The 18,578-nt window shown below is 32.5% G+C and overlaps 1 protein-coding gene across 5 annotated transcripts in view; it reads right to left on the bottom strand.

The window, feature by feature from the left end:
• The window catches only part of POT1 (protection of telomeres 1), an 81,205-nt gene that overhangs the window by 26,410 nt on the left and 36,217 nt on the right, over window positions 1-18,578 (bottom strand). For all 5 annotated transcript variants that reach the window (XM_055307586.1, XM_055307584.1, XM_055307588.1 and 2 more), the window contains exons 8-10: window positions 11,251-11,381; window positions 7,728-8,018; window positions 3,748-3,903 (exon numbers count right to left, since the gene is read on the bottom strand). In XM_055307586.1, the coding sequence (XP_055163561.1) occupies window positions 3,748-3,903; window positions 7,728-8,018; window positions 11,251-11,381 (578 nt within the window). The remainder of the gene's footprint in view (window positions 1-3,747; window positions 3,904-7,727; window positions 8,019-11,250; window positions 11,382-18,578) is intronic.

Genomic DNA, 18,578 nt, shown 5'->3' with positions numbered 1-18,578 from the left:
CGTCTGCCTTCAGCTCAGGTTATGATCCTGGGGTCCTGGGATCCGAGCCCTGCTTCCAACTCTCTGCTCAGCAGGGAGCCTGCTTCTTCCTGTCCCTGCCACTCCACCTGCTTGTGCTTTCTTTTTCTCTCTGTCAAACACGCGGAGAAAGATATCATATTCATAAATGAAAAGTTTTAAAGATAGCAATCCTCCCCCAATTAATTAATCTTTAAAATCAGTGTAATTTCAATCAAAATCTCCACAGTCTTTAATGGAATTTGAAAAGCTGATCTGAAAATGTATATGGATATGAAGCACAAGTCAAGTTTGAAGACTAAACTGGGGTGGGGAGGAAGTTTGCTTGATCTACAGAATATCATTTAAAGACTAAGCTATAAAAAATAAAAATAAAGCTGTAATAATTAAGACCCTGTGGTATTAATGCAAACACATAAACATGGATATATCTTAAAAGTATAACATCAAAGAAAGAAAGCAAATTACAGAATAATACATATTCCATATGCATTTTTCAGAGATGAGTACATAAAAGCATAATAAACACGTGTACATACCTACATATTAGGATAAAAAGAAAGAAGACACTAGGGAGCAAAATTTAGAACGTACAGACGTACAAAGAAGATTCAAAATGTAGAGATTTATGTCCTAAAAATTAAAAGTACCTGAAATTAGTGTGGCAAAAACATTTAAAAATGTTAAATTTAGATGACATGCACATGGGTATTTATTGCATTAACTTTTCTACTACTGTCTTTCATAATAAAACAGTAAAGATTAAGAAAGAATTTATTTATATAAATAGCCTATCAAGATGACAAACTGTTATTTCCAGAAATTCCTTCTGGAGGCAGCATTGTATTTTTTTTAAGCTTGCTAAATATACTATGAAATGTGCCAGATGCTCTACTATAATAGATACATATTGCCTCATCTTGTCAGTAATGTGGTAAGATTCTAAAAATGTGAGTCATAATCAAAAATTATAAAAATATACTTTCAAAAATTGTGATAAAAGTCCATTTCAGTAAACATAAAAAATAAAGCAAATATAGCTATCAATAAATTGCTATCCCTTTAGAAATAATTTTAATCCTCCACAAACTATCAAGAAATTCCCTTTAAGTTTAACGTTTTAATTACCTGTGTATGTCTGAAAACAATCAGTTGAACTGAGAGTCAGCTCTTGGGACACTGAAGGCTAAAAAATAATTAAGACTATATATTTTTTATAATTACTTTTAAATTGTGTCAGGATAAGACTAATGATTGGGAATACACTGCTTTAATTTCTAGACAAAAACTTTGAATTGGAAGTTTGTGTGTGTGTGTGTGTGTGTGTGCGTGTGTGTGCGCGCGCATGCATGTGTGCCCATATATATGTGGGTTTGTGCATGTATGCTTGTGTAACACTTTTAAAAAGCAAAATTTAGGAGAAATGTTAAAGGCAATTTCAATTATAAAATGTATTATATATAAAAGCCAATTATACTTTAAGATTGCCTTAACTATTTTCTTTATTAAAAAATATTTTTTCCCTGTTCCTATTCAATAAAAATCTGTTCCATTGTTCCATGTATTTCTTTTTTTTTTTTTTTAATTTTTATTTATTTATGATAGGCACACACACAGAGAGAGAGAGAGAGGCAGAGACACAGGCAGAGGGAGAAGCAGGCTCCATGCACCGGGAGCCCGACGTGGGATTCGATCCCGGGTCTCCAGGATCGCGCCCTGGGCCAAAGGCAGGCGCTAAACCGCTGCGCCACCCAGGGATCCCTGTTCCATGTATTTCAGTATCAATTTCAAACAGTTGTCACCAAGTGCTGATAAGAATTCATTTATATCAAGGTCATCTGACTCTGGGGATTTCTTAAATTAATATCAAATGGTTGTCTTAGAACAAATAAAATGGGATGTCAATATACATTTAATAAAAGCCAACAGATGCATTACTTATACAGAGAAAATCCTTTTCATTTTCCTATTACATTGCAGATAAATAATATGATGTTACGATATCTTTTGAAAAAGATGAAGTGTACTATATTTCTAATAATGTGTGCTCAAAGCACCCTCTAGTGGGTGAGATAAAGCAGACAAAAAGGGAGCTGAAAAAAAATTTGAAAATTCAGTGCTCACTGATTCATTCACTACTAGCAGATATTATTCACTTCATCCTTACTAAAAGGAAAGCACTGTGCTAGGCGGTATTCAATAACTTCAAGGAAATCAGGACAAGCAAGGGGGGGTAACAGAAAGACCTATAAAAGCAGCATAAAGAGAGAAGGGAATTACATTGTGAAAGTAGAATTTAACAGAAAATGTAAACCTTTTTCATTCATAAGAACTCTATATATATTTTTTAAAGATTTTATTTATTTTATTTGAGAGAGTGAGAACGAGGCGGTGGGTGGGACGTAAGCAGAGGGAGAAACAGACTCCCTACTGAGCAGGGATCTACTGCAGGACCCTGAGATCATGACCTGAGCCCAAGACAGATGTTTAACCAACTGAGCTACCCAGGTGCCCCAGAACTCTATCTGCATTTAAAAGACTTTGAGTTAGCTTTATCATTACATTTATTTTTAAAATAAAGTAATCCGTTTAGAGAAAATCAGGGAAAAGCAGCAAAACATGTATTTTCAACAGCCAATTTTCTCTTGATATTTAGGTATGAAAACATGTACACACACACACAAAGGACAAGAAAGTTCAGTTATCACTTTCCTGGACCCTCACTTTAACGTAAATTTATTGACTTGAGTTGGATGGGCTTATTTGTAATGCAGTGTAGGAGAAACTATTTCTTTTTCTAAGAACATTTATTTACAAGGGAAAACAGGGCATAAAATTCAGATCTAAAACAACTGCAATTCACTTTTACTGTTTTCTTCCGATAAGCGGGCCATATAACTTTCTATAAGTAGGTTGTATAACTCCCTAAAGGTAGAATGGATGCTATTTGCAATAAACAGAATCATTTCTTTATACTGCTTTAAAAGGACTGGCTCTGGATGCAAATACTAGAGTCAAATACTGGCTTCATCCACATAGCCATGAAATCTTGGGCTTAAGATTGCCTTAACTATTCTTTATTAAAAAAACTTGCTCAGTTTTCTAATTTATAAAATAGGAATGGTGACAATGGTGACCAACTACACAGGATAGTGCTAAATATATATGATGTGCTTACCAAACATTACTATTGTTATTAATGATGCCATTTGTTGCTAGAAAAGATATCCGCAAATAAAAAAAATAAAATATTCCCAATAATAATAATCAAGAAGTGCCATATCTGAAGTTCACTTTTACCTAAAAAATAACTCAGAAGCAGTGAGCAAATTCTAATAAACTGTACAGTACAAACATATAATTTATGATATATATTAGAAGTAGATTAACAATTAAAATAATGAGCACAAAGTTGTAGGCTAGATTTTGAAAAACCAATTAATAAAGCTTAACATTTAAGCTTACACGTTTTTTATACAATTTTGTAAAATAAAATTTTTCCTATTTTTATAGTAAAACTGTATACAGCTTTAAAATATTCAAGAAATATTCTTTATAATTTCAATAAGTTGTTTATGACACTATAACTTAATGCATCTTCTAATAATTTATTTTCAATATATTTTACACATTAAAAATTAAAGTTAATTTCTAGACCTCAAATATCTGTAAATGTGATATACCCATCTGTAAAAACAAAAAGAGCAAACATTTGCTACTCAACATCACCTTTAGAGATTTTGCCACTTGAACATGATTATCGTAGACTAAAATGTCCACTGTCAGATTCTGCAGCCGATGGATATGACTTAAATCTCCTTCAAGTACAAGGTCTTGTATTAAGACTCTCCATGATGGGAACGGGGTCCTGGTGCCATCCCATACCTGCCATAACAAAGTAGAGCAAAGTTTAAGGATCTTTTTGTGTAACTGTAGAGACTTTTAGAAGAATTTTATTCGCTGATAACATAACTTAAAAGTAATTAAATGTATTCCCTCAAATATCTGCTAAACCTTAAATATGGTGTATGTTCTGATAACATGTATATAAAAGGACTATCTATATAAAAGGACTACATAGATATAGGACATGAAGAAAATACAAAGAAGAAAGAAATTCATACTGCTTAGAAAAAAGTATTAACATATTGTTGAATTTATCTTTTTACCATCTTATATACAAACCTTTATGACTATCTGCTCATTTTCTTAAGTATGAATCCCTAACTTTTAGGAATGTATCCTAAACTTCGCTCATTTTTTCACTTTGTTCTATTTTGGAAAAGGCCTTTAAAAGTACAGAGAGGAACATTCTGTTTATGTCAGAGATTATGAATACAAATGAATGAAACTCATGGGGGCTGGAAAAGGAAAAGATATACTGAACTGCTACGTAAGCTATGCTGAGATAAGGATGCAGCAGGGCACAGGATGAGTAAATATGCACCATGCCATCCTTAAGATGCAAGCTAGCCTGTGCTGTGCTAGGCCCTTTGTTATAGAAGGGCATGACAAAAGACATCTGGCATGAGGTAAGAATCCCTCTGTATGTAAGAAATTTGGCTAGGCAAGAGAAACAGGCTCGCTAAACAGAAAACACTACATTTCTACAGAGTACTTGTCTGCCAGTGTCCACTTACAGAGGAAGTATTCAATAAGGCTGGTGACTAGGCCAAGTTTCAAATAAACAATCATTGAGTCTGGGTCACTCACTGTTCCCTAGATTATTCAAAGAACTAGGACAAACACTTTGGAACACTTACATGTCGCAAACACTTGTCTCCACTTGGAATTTGTTCTTTCATTTTGTGTTACTGTTTTTATGACTTTCAAATAGCTTTACAGACAAATCTACCAGTCTTTTGGGGGAGGAGCTGAGAGAGCAGTGTAGCTACATTGCTTTTATGCTTCAGTTTTAATCACTTACAACCCAGTCTTGCTTTGTTTTTTAATGACTTCTGGAACTTTTGTAATTTTGTATCAAAACTTAATCTGTTAGAAATTTGTGTATTATATATAGATCTGATTCTTTTTTCAAAACAGGTAATAATCACTATTTAACAATCTATCAATTTGAAATGATTTTTAATGTTATTTTTATCATGCATATATTATACGTACAGTGTAAGATTGTTTCTGAGGTTCCCAATCTTTTCCATTCATCAATTTTACTATAATCTTAATTAATGTAATTGAACAATATGCTTTGATATCTGATATGGTAGAAAACGACCGAGTTTTCTTTGTCAAGTTTTTCTTGTCTTATTCTTGATCATTTAGTGTTTCTAATAAATTTCAGAACCACTGTCAATTCAATAAATACAGTTATAACAAAAATGGCATTTCATTAAAAAAAAACACTTTAAAAAAGAATAAAAATTTTTTTAGTAGTCCTAACTTTTCTTTCATGCTCCTCAGTAAATCTTTCTAGTTTTCTTCACAGACGCTCAGGGATTTCTTGCTGTAACTGTCTTGTTTTACAGTCATTGTGATGTTGAAAGAACTTTTGCTCAATGATATATTCTATTTGTTACTAATATGGAGCAAAGCTGTATTTCACTAATGTTTTAAATCAGCTATGTCACTGAATAATTTTATTAATCCAAATAGCTTTTCAGTTCATTGTTTGGGTTTTTACATCTTAAAAGTACTGATTTTTTTTTCATTCTTTTAAAGAGAGTTATAACTCTCATTTTTTTTTTATCTTAGTGAATTCTTGAGATTTCCTGAACAACGTAACGGAGAAATAGTGGGTATTTTTGTCTTGTTCCTGGCATTATTGACAGAATTTTACCACTAAACATTTTGATTTACAGGAGAAATTGTTTATCAAGTCAAGGAGGCATATTTCTATTTTGCTAAACATTTTCACAAATATATTTAACATTCACAAAGAGGATTATAGTTTTCTTTAAAAATAATCATTTCTGATTTCTAAAAATAAACTGGATTACAGTGTATACTTGTTTTAATGTGCTACTGGTAAAACATGTCTATAAGAATAATTAAATTAGTATCATAGTTACTAATAAAGGAAACTGTACTACTATCATATGCAGGATGAGACAGGAAATAATTGCTACATTCCATGCTTTCCATACCTCACCTTGGAGTAATGTCTGGCTCTTTTTGTGTTTAAAACATAATTTAAAAAGTTATTTCTGGTATGTGATAGGAAAATCAATTTCAGAAAAAAAAAATCACTCAAAATTTGACTTCCCAGAGATAACATGAGTAAAAATATTGCTATATATTCTTCTTAATGTATTTTTACTATGCATATAATACATTTAGTATGTAAATAAAATTGCATTAATTGCCAAGTAGAATTATGAATATCCATATTAATAACTATGTCTACAATGTCATTTTATTGAAAGAGTATTACATAATACATTACTACTTCACATTAATTCTATTGTTAGTAATGAATTTTTCCAATTTTTATTACTGTAAGAAATATAAGAATATTATTTTAAATGCAATTTTCCATATTTACAAAATAAACTTAGAAAACTTAAAAAATAAATTTAGAGAAAGAAAATTGTTGAGTCAAAGAGTATACAGACTTCTGAGATTTATTTTAAATTGTCCTCAAGAAATTCTTACATTCACTTCTGAATGCTGTATTCTAAAATAACATCGACATGAAAGCTGTTTTCACTTATCTGAAAAGGCTATCTATAAAAATGGGATGCAGGCATATGTTTTGTTGCTTTAGAGTGAATGCAGATTCAGCCATGTCAGCTAAAAGGCTGCAGATTATATCTCAGAATTTAAGAATTTTCTAACACAGCAGTCAAAAGATGGAGGTATACTCTGCACAATAGATTACTTGTCATCAGAAACATTCAGTGATTAACAAAAGCTCATTTGTTAAGAATGTCACTTTGGGCAGAAACTATGACTGGCTGACCTATGATTCCTTCTAACTTTGGATGATTTTACTCTGCTTTAACTTCAGATGTCATACTTAACTTTTTTATAGCATGCAATTAATTTTTTTCAGAGTACTTACAACTTTAAAAAACGTCGCCTTTTATTCAGGGATTTCTATCTTCCCCATTCCTTAATAAGAGCAAGTTATAAATGATAATTAAGGTAAACCCAATACTCTGTTTGTTTAAATGCATCCTGCCTAGTATGAGTAGGTGAGGATTAACATCAGACAACTGTCTTTTTCAGAAGCCATTCATGAGTATATTGGGGTATGTAAACAAAGATTATATGGTCTTATATTACTTTTTAAAAATCATGATGATTTAAAAACAAAAGAGAACAAGGATAAAAATAAATACTTCAAAATCATCTGTGATCTACCCGATGAAACAAGCAGTGAAATGACATGGGAAGAAAACCCAACATCCATGAGCCAAGAAAATAAATGAGAAGGAAGGATACCTTGACAGGGAAGCAAAAACATGCATATGTAGAACTGTAACTAAACTAAAACAGTAGAAAATATATTTTATTAATTCTAAAATAAAAATAAAGCATAAACTATAAACTACTGTAATACTATTTTTCTCTGGAAGTATAAAGAAATTCAAGAGTAGAGTTGCATGAATATCTCAGCTCATCATAAATGGTTAAGCTGGATTTAAAGTTCTTAATATAATAACACAGTATGCATACTTATCCCATCAAAATGAAACGTAAACTCATGTAGGTGGTGTTAACTTACAACTTAAAGTATTTAAAATACCTACCTTTAAAAGAAATGATGCTCCATCCACTTCTGCTTTGCCCAAGAGCTGACAAGTCAGGTCAAAATACTGCAATGGTTGAACATCACACAATTTTACTAATGTTGAAGAAGGTGAAATATGAGTAGATGCCCAAACACGTAAAGCTTCTACCATTTTCTGGTCCTCAGCAGTGAAGTTAAAATACTTGCTTGAAGTACGAGGTATGACAGGAGCTCCCAAAGTTCCCTCAAATGTCAAAGATGCAAAGCCAGAGCTGGTGATACCCTGAGTTTCATTTTTATATACTTGGATCTAAGAAAGTTGGGCAGAGCAGAAAACAAAACAGCTTACCTATGCAGAACCCAAGAACTGAAGAAATTTGAGAGATTATAAATTCTGCCAGCATAGTTGAGAGGATATAATTATTTAATATGTTCATTTAATTAACATACAAAATGACAAAATCAACCGGGCTGTATCAAGATCCACAAGCACCATACAAACCTTAAAACACTAAGTAATATTTTTTGGTCTTCTTTAAAGATCTAGGTGATCCACTCCCTGACCCTATCAGGTTTGCACTTTTACATTTGTTACTTTTCTCACTAAGGTACAATTTACAAAAGGAAAAAAGATGCTAAGTGACCATTACTTATGACTGTTACAAGAAAAACTAGAACACTTAAAGTACAAGATTTCAACTTGACTAAGATGCAGTGAGGCTATGATTTCAGCAGACTGAGAGCGAAGATCATCAACAGAGACTCTGGCTTTCCAATTCTGAAGCTCAGCTAGTGGACTCATGTGTATGTCCATTTACCATGGTTGTATCTTCTTCACAAAGAAACCTTTTTGTCCTTATGAGATGCATCCCTTTTTAATCTCCTGTAATACTCTGATATTAAAATAGTGTTTTCATTTTCTTTATGCTATTGTTTGCTTGGTATAACTTTTCTACAGTTTTACTCACAACTTGTTTGTGTCTTCATTTCTTGTAGGGAGTGATATTTGTTTTAGCTTTTTTTATTCAGTCTACTTTTCCCATACAAAAGGGCTGTTTAGTCCATTTACATAAAAGTTATTGGTATGGTTATATTTTACTATCTTATTTGTTTTCCTTTTGTGTCTCCATTTTTGCTTTTTAAAAATTTTGCTTTTCTATTTTTCCTTATTTTGAACTTATTAGTATTCTGTTTACTTCCTCTGAGCTATGAAAGAATCCTTATCTCAAAGTCTACTTGGAATCAATATAGTTCTACTACATAATCCCTACTTTCCATATCACATTCCCCATGTCCATATCTGTTTTACACTTTCTACCAAAAGTGTAACAACCTCTGAAGGTACTAACCTTTCAATAGTATGATTCCATTTAACCATACTAACCATCCTTTGTGCTATCGTTCATATTCTTCTACAAATTTTATAAACTCTATCTTCCTAAATGTTTTTGTTTTTCTTTTAAGCAGCCATTTATCTTTTAGTGAAATTATGGGAAGAACTACAAAACAGTATCTTTTACCATTTATTCACCATTTCCTTTTTTTGTTTGTTTTTAATCATTTCCTAACCATGAAGTTTCTGGTTAGTAGCATTCTTTTTTGTCCTGAATACCATCCTTTAGCATTTACTTGTAGTGAAGATACACTGGCCATGGATTCTCTCATTTTTGAAAAACATTTTCTCTGGATACAAAATTCCAGGTGAATAAATTATCTATCACCACTTTAAATTTATCATTGTTTTGTTCCTCTCAAGATGGTTGGTATTACGGTTTCCTATATGGAATGTCTTATTTCTCTGCCAGCCCATATGAGGATCTTTTTTTCAGATCTTTTTCAGTGGTTTCACAGTGATTTGGTTAAGTGTTTTTCTTTGTGGTGCCATGCATGGGGTGCACTGAGTTTCTAAAATCTCTAAGTCCATGTTTTCTATCAAATTTGGAAAAATTCTGGTTGTTTCTATTTATTTCTATAAATACTTTTGTTTCCCATTCACATGGCTTTCTTGTGCATCTCAAATGACATGTTTCACCATTTAATATTATTTCACAGGTCCCTAAGGCTCTGTCAATCTTTTATTTATCCTTATTCTTCAGAGCAGATAACTTCTACTGATCTATCTTCAATTAAATATGATATAGCTAATCTATTTAGTCTATCCAGTAAATTTTCCATTAATAAATAAAATTAATATTAACATACATATTCACTAAAAACCATGTATTAGACTATTTATAAGCAGCATAATATCCTCATACTTACTGAATGTCTCACAGATTATATAAATTCTGATGCATTCACACAATGGAATACCACTTACCAATGAAAATGAACAAAGTGAAACTATATGCAGTAATATGGTTGAATCACACAAGCGTAAGCCAGACATTAGAAAACAAAACCTAGAGTCTATTCTCTTTAGAACAAATAGAACTGAGATGTATATTCTACTTCAATTAATAGCAAGAACAACTAAAAACATTAGTAGGGAAGAGTGTACTGTCTGAAAAAAGTGTGTGTAGGAAATAAGTTATTATTTGAAGTTGGGATAAACCTGAAATATAGTGCTACGATGACAATACTTCTATTTCTTTTTTAACTTTTCACAAATATTCTCTACTGTTCTCCTATTCTCGGGGAAAGGCATAAGAGATTAAGAAAGGTAATTCCCACCAAAGCCAAGAATAGGACACTTCCAGAATATTTTGCTCGCTTACAAGCATCACACTGACCATGAGAGACACAGATAAACTGAAGCATCACGAAAAAAAAAAAAAAGGACAACTAAGATAATGAAAGGGCTTCATGGAAACCCATGTAACAAGAGGAAAAGATGAAGGGATTAAAATGCTTAAAACCTAAAGGCCTGAAAATATTAATTTCTTTTTAAATTACATACTATTTAATAGCTCTACCTTCATATTAAAGGTTTCCTTACATATAATTGTTTGACAGCTAGCATAATTTTAAAAGTTCCAAAATATCTGTTCATGCTTTAATACATTTTTCATAAAAGAAGATGAACTTACTGATTTTATACTTCTCACTGCTTTCACTGTACTTGAATTAATACAACAGGGAAAATAGAACTTCTCAATTGTTGTTTATATACATGTATATATATGTGTATATACATGTATATATGTGTGTGTATATGTATATGTTTATATACATGTATATATATGTATATACATGTATATATGTGTGTGTGTGTATATGTATATGTTTGCTTTTTTAACCCAGCTCTACATGGAAAACCTCTAAAAGTATCAATCTATACTCAGAAGTGAGAAGACAATGCAACTAGTCTTAATCTTGGCATCTAATACATTTTCGGTAGAAGGAGGGCAGGGAATTCGTCCAAATGAAAAGCCTTCCTAATATTAATTATTTGAAGTCTGGTATTATTTACATTTCTTCTTATCTCTTGAAATGCTTGATGTCATGTTCTACCACAGTAACCACATAATTAGTGCTAACTAGTATTAGTGAAAAATAGAGTTCTCTTCAAACAGATAAGTTCTAGATAGTATAAACTATACCTTCAGCCTGTGAAAGCGAACAATATCTCCATTTTTATAAATTATTGGAAGGGCTTCATAATTTCCACTAAAGAGCATGCAGGTTAGCTTTACATTTGTCTGGTCCACAATTGTTACAACCGAGCAATAATCTGGAAAACACAAAAATATTTTACCGTTTAGTATTTCAAACCATTTGACAAAATAAGAATATAGTTGAATTCAAGACACCAAACAAATTCTTATCCCTCCTTTTAATTAAGCTTTCTGAGAAAAAGATCAAAACACAGAGACAGTTTCTTGGCTCTTAAAATGCCCTGCCAAATTATTCTGCAAGAGTGTTCCACAGAAATTAATTTTAGAAAGTTTAGTAAAACAAAAATAAAAGTCCTAATTAATATAAATTGTCTGGGGAGGTAGTAACTTTTTTTTATTATTTCAAAGTTTAGAAATCATGAAGCAGATAAACATGTTCAAATAAAAATAACTGATAAAATAAACATAATTAAAATTAGGGTAAAAAGAAAAGACTAGGAGATATTTGAAACAAATGTGCTAAAGACTCAATGTACTGCATAAAGATCCTATGAAAACTGCTTATAAGACCCAGGACTTCACAGTAACTGTGTAATTAAAAGTAATCAACAATTCATAGAAAATTATATTAACAACAAACTCAAAAGAAAAAAAATGAGAATTTGCTAATTTCTTATAGAAGATTACACATTAGAAAAAGAAACACACTTTAGCTGGCAAAAAAATTTAAAAGTTGGGCTGCTATGAAAATGAAAATTTCAAATACTAGTGGTAGTAAAAACTGTAATAGATACTGTCTTTTGATATGCATGTTCCAGAAAGTTTCACACGGAGAAAATGTGTTCACTTCCAGTACTCCCTAGTACCCTAGTAATTATAGTATCGAGACAGAAAAGCCTAAACCCACAACAGTGAAGGACGAGAGGAGAGGAGAATGAAGGAGAAGGAGAAAAGATAGCAACATGTTTCAAGAAGGGAAAATAAAGAGTCAGGAATAAAACTAACAGAGGAGACAACCCAGAAGACAGTATAAAGTGGTTACACTGAAGATGGGAGTCACTGAGATTAAGGGTGGCAGTGAAAAGTAGAGCCAAAATCAAGGTTGATTAAAAGTTTACACACAGAACAACTGTTGCAATAACCACCCATCATGATCTGTATTGCCCAGGAAAATGATTTCAGGTTGGGAGGCAGAGTATTTAAACCTACCACTTCCATGAATACAGGTTGTTTTCCAAGAATATTTCACTGAATAACGGAAGTGCTAAGGCTTCCAGTGTGGGTGTTACCATCCAGAATGAATCCCTCATTAACACATTAGGGAGCCCAGAGCCAGTTGGGCAGCTCTTTCCACCCACCCAACAGTGACAATGTGAGTTAACATGCCCTATCTCTATCAAATTTCCCATTCAAGGAGAAAATCAAAACAGAAAAGCAATCATGAAAAAAAAAAAACAAAGCTGGAGGTATCATAGTCTCAGACTTCAAGATGTATTACAAAGCTGTCTGTAGTAATCAAAACAGTATGGAAAAACAAAGTACTTACATAAAAAGCAAACAAATGTTTATAACCTAAAATAAACCATACCTAGTTTTAAATATAAAGATGATAAACAATTACCAGATATAGAGCAAAATTAGAAGGAGGGAAGAAAGGTAGGAAGGAAAAAAGGACTGATGGACAATGGAAAGAGAGGGGAAGAGTGGAGAAGAGAGCAGGAGTGAAGGGACAGGGAAAAGGAATGGGAGGCAAAGGGAGGAAGAAGGGCAAGGAGAGAGTTAAGGAAGGAGGGAGGAAAAGAAATCTGATTCTATGAGGAAAGGGAAACAACTAAGAGAATATTAAAAAAAAAACAACCTTAAAAATAAAATCAAAACCTTGATAAGCATCTTCAAAAAGTAAAATATATTACATTCTCATTCTTAATATATCAGCAGTCTACTGGACCCAAATTTATATTCTGAAGTTTTTTTTCAGTAGCTCTCTGTGAGGAATATTGTTTCATGACATTTTTTTCTCTTAGCAGTCTTACAAAATATCAAAGGTCAATTTTATTTATCTTTTTAAAATATTTTATTTATTTATTCATGAAAGACCAGAGAGAGAGAGAGAGAGAGAGAGAGAGAGAGAGAGAGAGAAAGGCAGAGACACAGGCAGAGGGAGAAGCAGGCTCCATGCAGGAAGCCCGATGTGGGACTCAATCCCAAGTCTCCAGGATCACACCTTGGGTTGAAGACGGGGCTTAACCGCTGACCCACCTGGGCTGCCCAATTTTACTTTTTTTTAATAGAATCAAACACACAGCCTTTTTTTCCCCCCAGTTATCATATGGCTTTCTTGCACCCTTCTATAAATCTAAGATGAATTATGGGATCTTAATCATCTGTATTCCTGTATCTTGAAATATTTTGCTATTTCATTACCCTAGTAATTATTTCGTCATTATTCCTACCTATGTTGTAAAGGACTAAATTGTTTTTTAAAATGGAAAAATGAGCCCTTGCTTAGAAGACAGATACAACAGTAAAATGAAGCATCACTAGTGCACTGGATTGCTCAAGTATTGTAAAAAGAAGATAAAGAAGTTTGGAGACACTATCTTGGAGTTTCTTCTTTAGCTTTATGTAAACACTGTTAAGAATTAAGAACTGAGAAGTTTTTGCAGATAGTCACTGAGAAAAATTGACAGAGCAGTCCCTTCACCCTGATTAGATGAAATCAAAAGCTAAATGCAGAGACAGCCACACTTTAGATTCTATTGAAAATTCTACTGAAATTTGTTCAAAGTACAAATAAATGCTTTGAATAAAATACAAATGCTCTGAAGGTTTTCAGTTTCATAAAATTTCATGAAAAACAAAACACAGGGCGAAGAAATTACTAGTCTCTCAAAATCCGATTCAGGTATGCATTGTCAAACTTGACTTTTTCACATTTTTGTTTCTTGATAGCTTCTGCAAAATTACATATTGCAGATTCATTTGTAATAGAATATGCAAACTTACACATCATATTTGTACTGGAGAACTATTTACTACTTATATTCATAATGTTATTTTAAGTTTTAGTAATCCTTTATTATTCTTCTTACTTTATATGGCTCAAAATGAGCCACTCTTATAAATTGGGGCTACAACACAAAAACGAAACTGCAAATTTAGCAGACATAAATAATAATAGCTAAATTTAAATCTTATCTAAGGTGAAGTGACACAGTTGAGTCTGTAGCACATACATAATATTAAAGAATAAGTGAAAAAAATCACACTGGGATTTTGGCTTTAAAAAAAAGGTTTAATCTGAATTTCAAAACATTGAAAACTATTTTGTTTTTCCTAAGAAGTGTCAGCTTTCCAAAAAATGACTCAATGGACAGCAAAGGATGCCAGGGGACACTGAAAATAATCTTACTATCTACAGGGCCTTTACTAGCTTTTGCAGTGTCTTTCTATAAATTAGAAAAAAGGTGCCCCTTTTTCAAATAGGAATATTGCACAACCTGAAGAGCTTTCCAGAGGAACTTTACTGAGTCCAAGAGAGTAGCAGTCATGGCTGCACACATACATGCATCTACATTCTGGCCTTTTCATATAAACCATCAGAAAGAGGGACATACGTGCTACTTACAATGTACACATTCCTTCTCCGGGCCCTTCCACCCCCTCCACCCCCCCCCCCCCGAAGTATCTGTGTCAGATTCAGAGTTAGGACGGTTAGGGTCTTTTTCAGGTTCAGAGTTGAAGTGAGAATGGATCACCAAGAGACAACAGTAACCTCAGGGGATGCCTAAAGATACACACAGCCAGTATGTATCTGCCAAGTGGGTAAGTATGTGCTCAGAACTGAGTCGATAAATGGGATGGCTCCATGTGCTGGTACAGATTTATGCAGAAGAGGGCACTCCCCAGCTGCTTCGGGATGTGACTGCAAGGCCTGAAATCTCCACATTTGTATGTTTTCATGTAAGTGACTCTATGTAGATGAAAATGGCATATCCTTAGACGGAGCATATTTGCACACCAGTATGTGAGCTATCATATGCTAATAAGTCCCTGTTCCTCACTCTTTTTCTCTTGGCTTATATTTTCTCCTTTGAAAGCATCATCCATGACTTCTAGCAAGTTTAAACCAAACAGACCCACCTGTGTTCAAATCCTTTTGTATAATAAGATTTTATTAACAAGGAAAGAAGGAAACAAAAATTCAGATTCAGGAAAACAAGTGGCATTAAAACAAAACAAAACAAAACAAAACAAAACAAAAAAACTGTCCAGGGGCACCTGGGTGCATCCAACTCTTGATTTCTGCACATGTCATGGGGTTATGAGATCAGGCCCCATGTCAGGATCCTCCCTGCTCAGCGGGGAGTCTGCTTGGCATTCTCTCCCTCTGCTCCTCTCCCCCTGCTCATGCATGTGCATGCTCTAAAATAAATAAATAAAATCTTAAAAAAAATCTTGTCCAATAATTCACTCTCAATAACAAAAACAATTAACAATCTAAATGAAATATTAAATAGCTTTCATGTTCTTTCAACTAATATGATTCACGACCAGAAACTAAGCTACTCATTTTAACAAATACTAACAAGGTAAACTGCTAAATGTTTTACTGCTTCAAGGAAGTGAAATGTCTTACCAAATAAACAGTCCATCAAAAATGACTACATAAAATAATAAATATACTTACTTTCCCCATGCCTCATTTTTAACTCATTCCCAAATGGAGGAAAAATAACTTGTGAAATTACAAACAACTTCATATTTTAACAATGAAGTTACAAAGCTGAAAGATAATAGTCCATTTTCTTGATAGCTAACACCAGTAGGAAAATTAGGAAGAGTAGAAAGAGCTTTCATAAATCAGTATTTTTACCTTACCTACGTAAATAGTACATTTAGGTGCTAATGTAATATAAAAATAAATATAAATTACTTTAAATACATTTTAAAATATATATTTAAACTTGAGTAAAGTCTTGACTTTAATGCTTTAATAAAACTTCATATGTAAACTGCTGACAAAGCATTTAGATTAACTCCTCATGTAATCTCATACAAATCTGGAAAAGATAACAAATGATAAATTAAGTCCTATATTCCACAATCTTGAGTAATTAACCTAATTTCATCAGCATGATTAAGTGTAAATTGCCTTGGAGTTTTACTGTAAGGGAACGTTGGTAATTCATCTAATCAAAGAAGCATGCATGTATAAATTATACAATCCACAAAAAATTCCTCCACAAAAGTTGTTTCACCTCCTTTTTTATCTATTATAGCACTGTCTATAAACCAATCAGCATTTCAATAAATTTCCATTTGTATAAAAGTTTATTACTGAAACACCCAACTAAAGTTATGAAGGCAACTCACTGAATCAAGGCAATACTATCTTACTAATTTTATAAGAAAACTTTACTACATATAGTAGCATTCCTTTTATTATGCTGGTGTAAAATTAGGTAAATTTCTCTTCATGTTTTAATCATATTGAAAAAAGTAATGAGGGATGATGCCTGGATGGTTCAGTGGTTAAGCATCTGCCTTCAGTGCAGAGTGTGATCCTGGGGTCTGGGATCAAGTCCTGAATTGGGCTCCTTGAGGGGAGTCTGCTTCTCCCTCTGCCTATGTCTCTCATGAATGAATAAATAAAATCTTTAAAAAAAAAAAAGAAAAAAGTAATGAAAGGCAGGAAAGAAAGCATAAATATTAGGCTAGAGATGTATACATGAACATATATATTAGTATATATACAGATTAAACACAAATTAGAAGGGCGCATGCATGGCTCGGTCAGTTAAATGTCCGACTTGTGATTTTGGCTCCAGTCATGTATGATCTCATTAGTCATGAGATCGAGCCCTGTGTCTAGCTCCACATTCCGAGGGAAGTCTGCTTAAGATCTCTCCCTCTGTCACTCCCCTCACTCATACTTGCATCCTCTCTAAATAAATCTTAAAAAAAAAAACAAAAGACAGGACAGGTTATGTAGGCTAATATTCTGTGACTTCATAAATGTTATTCTGTAATTATGTCTGGATTTAACATTTTACTCCACATACTAATCAATCACAGTAGGTGTTATTCCTAGATTTAAGGATTTATACTAAGCAATGATCTCTATCTTCACAGAGTTTGTATTGAAAGTAAGAAAGACAAAACAATTAGAATAATTTGTTAAATAACTATAAAAGTATATTGATATTCAGCAATAAACATGAACACATGCTATACCATGACTATACATTTTGATACATGCTACATGAATAAACCTCAAAATCATTATGTTAAAGTGAAATAAGCCAGAAGCAAAAAGACCATGTTATATGACCCTATCTATGTGAAGTGTCCAAAAGGGTATAGAGCCAGAAAGCAAATTAGTATGAATATTACATATACATGCAACATATTCCTGCAACTCTTAAAAAATACTAAAATGATAAACTAAAAAGCCTGAGATTAACAATAAGACTGTATTATTACATGAAAAATTAAAATTGAGATAAAGAATCTTATCAACCCATTATCTCCAAAAATCTCATGTGGAGTTTGTAGCAAATACTCTGCCTAATGATTAAAAATTGGACTACATCTGAATAGGCCTCCTCTTAACAAAGGAGAACTATCACAGGGTCACATACGGGAAGAAGAAAATTCATCTCAGGCTCTCTGTTAAGTGTTGCTCCATAGATCTTTATATACAGGTATGACTTTTATGTCACATGATTTAATAAACGATTTTCAAATAAGTGAGTTAACAACAAAAAGATTATTTCACATTACATATAAAACAAAATTCAAGGTAGTATATACAATATGTTTTTAAAAATATACCAGAGTTTTAAGAAAATACAGACTAATATTTTTCAGATCTTGTAATGAATGGGTAAACCTTTCCAAACAAAACTATGACTCCAAAGATATGTTAAACATTTGTATTTCAAAAACCATCAGCACTAAAATGCTAGAAAAGCATCTAAACACTTATGACAAAAAGAGATTATCATTAATATATGAGAAGCTTCCAGAAATAGATGAAAAAAGTCAACCAAACTGATAAAGAGAATATATTTGGATTTTCTAAATCAGCAATGTATAAAGTGATGGAAAAGCAGTCCACTGAAAGAGAGGAACTTAAAAATGCAAATGGAAATCAAAGCAATTTGTAACCTGAAAGTAATTTTTGTGAACCTAAATATTAGAATACATTTGACCTGAGAAGTAATGTAGCAAGCCATTCCATTGATAGCTGCTTAAAACATTTTATCTGTAATAATTCTGAGTACATCATCTTTCAAAGACCAACTGCT

Source organism: Nyctereutes procyonoides, unplaced genomic scaffold (genome assembly GCF_905146905.1).
Source record: "Nyctereutes procyonoides isolate TBG_1078 unplaced genomic scaffold, NYPRO_anot_genome, whole genome shotgun sequence".
Lineage (NCBI taxonomy): Eukaryota > Metazoa > Chordata > Mammalia > Carnivora > Canidae > Nyctereutes > Nyctereutes procyonoides.
This window is presented reverse-complemented; position numbering and strand designations above follow the sequence as displayed.